Source organism: Lolium perenne, chromosome 7 (assembly GCF_019359855.2).
Source record: "Lolium perenne isolate Kyuss_39 chromosome 7, Kyuss_2.0, whole genome shotgun sequence".
In the NCBI taxonomy this organism is placed as follows: domain Eukaryota; kingdom Viridiplantae; phylum Streptophyta; class Magnoliopsida; order Poales; family Poaceae; genus Lolium; species Lolium perenne.
This window is the reverse complement of record NC_067250.2, coordinates 321,230,907-321,234,059: the sequence shown is the minus strand read 5'-3', so window position 1 is coordinate 321,234,059 and position 3,153 is coordinate 321,230,907. Positions and strand designations below refer to the sequence as shown.

Below are 3,153 nucleotides of genomic sequence, written 5' to 3'. Positions count from 1 at the left end.
CAGGCTTTGGCTGTCCTCGTCATCGTTATTGTGTCGGTGATCGTCAATGCTTAATAAATCTTGTCAAGTTGGTCCTCTTTATACGATGCATCGGTCGACAGCCGGGAGCGTCTAGGTGCACACTAGTACTCCATGACAAATGGACCTTTTTGTTTCCGACAATGGCTCGTGGACATCAATGACATTGACATGCATGGGAGTCTTATTTGAATTGAACAGAGAAAATCTTGCGCTACCCCGGAGGATTATTATTGTTGTTCATCCTGTGAGGCAATTTAGGTGCAATTTTCTTGAAATTTACGTGGCAATGCTGTCCGGCGAGGCCGGGGTTTGCGAGCGTCTGCTGTAATCGTGCAATTTCAGTTTCAAACTCTAATTAAGCCGTGGCCTACTCGTACACAAGGCCCGACACTAATCCAACCTAAATAAAAGGCGAGCGATCAAGGGCACGAGCCAAAACAATCCACCCTAATCACGCGCTCGCACCCGTACGCATCTTCCCACCACCAGGCCGCCGGCGATCGGCATCGATCGGCGGCGATGACGCACGACCACGGCGGCCACCACGACCACGGCGGCCATCACCACCACCACCACCACAACCACCATCACGACAGCGGCCATCAACACCACCATCACGGCGGCGGCCACCATCACCATCATCATCACGGCGACGACGACCAGCAGCCGTCCAGGGCGCCGATCCCGATCTCGTACCTGCCGACGACGTCGACGGTCGGGGCGCCGCTGCTCGAGCACAGGTCGGACAGCTCCCCGGCCGAATCCGGATCCATCCCGGTACGTAATTTCCATCCAGGCATCTTGCTAATGCTACCAAGCTGATATCGACATCGAATGATCAACTAATTTCGACTGCTCCTGTTGTTTCCGGCTGCCTGTGCATACAGGGTCTAGTCTGCGTGATCGTGATCGTGGTGGTGGTTGTGCTCGTCTACATATACGGCTGATCCATAGACGGGAGTATTGAACTATTGTGTCCATCTGGTTCTCTCTTCTTTTAGCATGTCTGTTATTTAATCGGGACATGTGAGCATGTGTATCTTGAATCTGGTGATTGATTTCATTGTTATTCGGGAAGGCAATGTTCTTCAAACCGCGGAGCTGCAACTAGCTCGCCGGATGCATGGCACTAGCTATCTTCCTGCCGTCAGAACCAGTTTTTGTGTTTCCTGAGAACACTCTGGCTCTGGCCTTCTTATTCATCACTAGGTGAGTGCCCGCGCGATGCAGCGGAACATTCCATCCATCTCGAACATTTCTAGTGATTTGATCGAATTTCTAAGACATCGTGTCCTCTGATTTTTTTTGATTGCGAAAACCAAATCTTGTACTATGGTAACTTATATTAATCTGAGATGAATACCACTTGTCGCTGTGGTGACTCCCTTAAATCCCTGGCGATGATTTATATCTTTTGCACCATCCATCATGAAATGGAGTATTGCACCAATCCCATTTGTACAACATAATTAATTCATCCACTAACCATTTCGTAATCTGTCAAAAATATCCATACAAAATATACAAATAAACAAGAAAAGGACATGCGTCTAGTAAATTAAGCTAGCACTGAAGATGGGATCTCTAACTGAGCGAACGTTCCTTCGGACCAAAACAATCTGATGTGTTCACAATATGTTTATTAAAAAGAAAAACGTGTGTGTAGCAAGAACCAACATAAGTTTTCTTCTTAACATTATATGAATCTCACAAGAAAAAAGAACCCAGCAACTAAAGTAAGAGCAGCCAAATTACATATGTGTAACCACAATTTTAGAGAAAGAAAAGAAAGAATGATACAAATTGACAGAACATGAGCAACTATTTGTGTAGCCAAAATCTAGAAAAAAGGGAAAAGGAGTAGATGATGAATCCAATTAAACAAGACAACTACAGAATCTGGAGCCACAACGGACATGTACATATCCATGTAGATTTGCAGTGTGTACCTCCGTTGTCTTGCAGGCGCGCTGGACACGACCACCACCCCGCGACCTCGACAGCTTCAGGCAACCAGTGTGCGGTGTTGTGCTCGACCTCGTCCATTGATAACGTGCAGTCACGACGCAGCAGGGACCACACCTGGTCTGGCTCCCCGGTGGTGAAGCTCTAGGAGACCCGCGCCACGGCGTCCCCTGAGCTGCGCGCCCTGGAGCGCGTCCACCACCGCGGTCGACCCTGCCACCGTGTACCTAGCTGCGCTCTTCACCTGGGCAACACCACATACCGCCTCCATCTTTCTCTTCTTCTTCCTCTGGATAATGCGCAGCTACTCCGCCGCGGTGGCCATGGGCTGAAGCGCCGCAAATCCCCCAATGTATGATGGTGAGCCTGATGAAAATAACAATGATGTATGATGGTGAACTCCAGTTTTCCCCCCTCAATTTCTCTTCCAAATTCATCTTCAAGATCAGTACCAAATTTGCTAATCTTTAAATTCAAAGCCCACTCCAGCATCCATTAACTTTCTCAGCCGTTTTTGTTGTCTATTTATATTGATTGGAGTTCAAGGGTACACGTCCTGGATGACTTTGTACCATATGAAGGACTTATGAAGGACGATATTCTACTTGGGCGCCTCTTTCCACGATCTGCCACAGCTCCTGGCGCGTGGCCTCTACTGCGAGGGCGATTGATTCCGCCCCTGCTGATCTCCAGCGCTAGCTATAGCCCGCTGACCCTTTCCTCCGCACGCGCCACCGACAATGTCCTCGCGCGGAGCCACCGAGCAGACGTAACCCACGACGAGGTGCACGGCAGGTGGGCGATGAATGATGAATCGAGCCTAGGGGACACGGGCGATGACGACGAGGCAATAGCAGCAGGCTCCGTGCTACTTTTATTGGAGCGATCGGAGGCAGCCGGGCAACGATGGATTTCCACGAGGATTCCGCTTCCTCACCAGATCATAAGAATCCGGTCCGCGGACGACAAGCAAACCAAACAAATAAGGAAAACCATCGTTGTGCAGACAGAAACACCAGCGGAGGAGGCCACCCCAATCGTGCGCGAGGCGTAGGAGATCGATCCTGAAACGTTCTGCTACCAGTGGTTTTTTCTTTTTGACGTACGACATGAGGCGTAGGAGATCGATCCGTAACTTATTGCACTGAAGTTCCGGTTTTTTTGACG

The 3,153-nt window shown here is 49.5% G+C and overlaps 1 protein-coding gene across 1 annotated transcript; it reads left to right on the top strand.

The window, feature by feature from the left end:
- The first annotated feature begins 447 nt into the window (after positions 1-447).
- On the top strand, positions 448-1,114 carry LOC127312801 (uncharacterized). The gene is made up of 2 exons (XM_051343355.1): positions 448-798; positions 909-1,114. The coding sequence occupies exons 1-2, from the start codon at positions 541-543 to the stop codon at positions 966-968; spliced, it is 318 nt and encodes a 105-aa protein (XP_051199315.1). The 5' UTR covers positions 448-540; the 3' UTR covers positions 969-1,114.
- Positions 1,115-3,153: the final 2,039 nt, after the last annotated feature.

Coding starts and splice junctions, on each gene's coding strand:
- LOC127312801 (XM_051343355.1), top strand. CDS start 541: ATGACGCACGACCACGGCGGCCACCACGACCACGGCGGCCATCACCAC. Junction 799..908: donor CCGAATCCGGATCCATCCCG/GTACGTAATTTC, acceptor CTGTGCATACAG/GGTCTAGTCTGCGTGATCGT.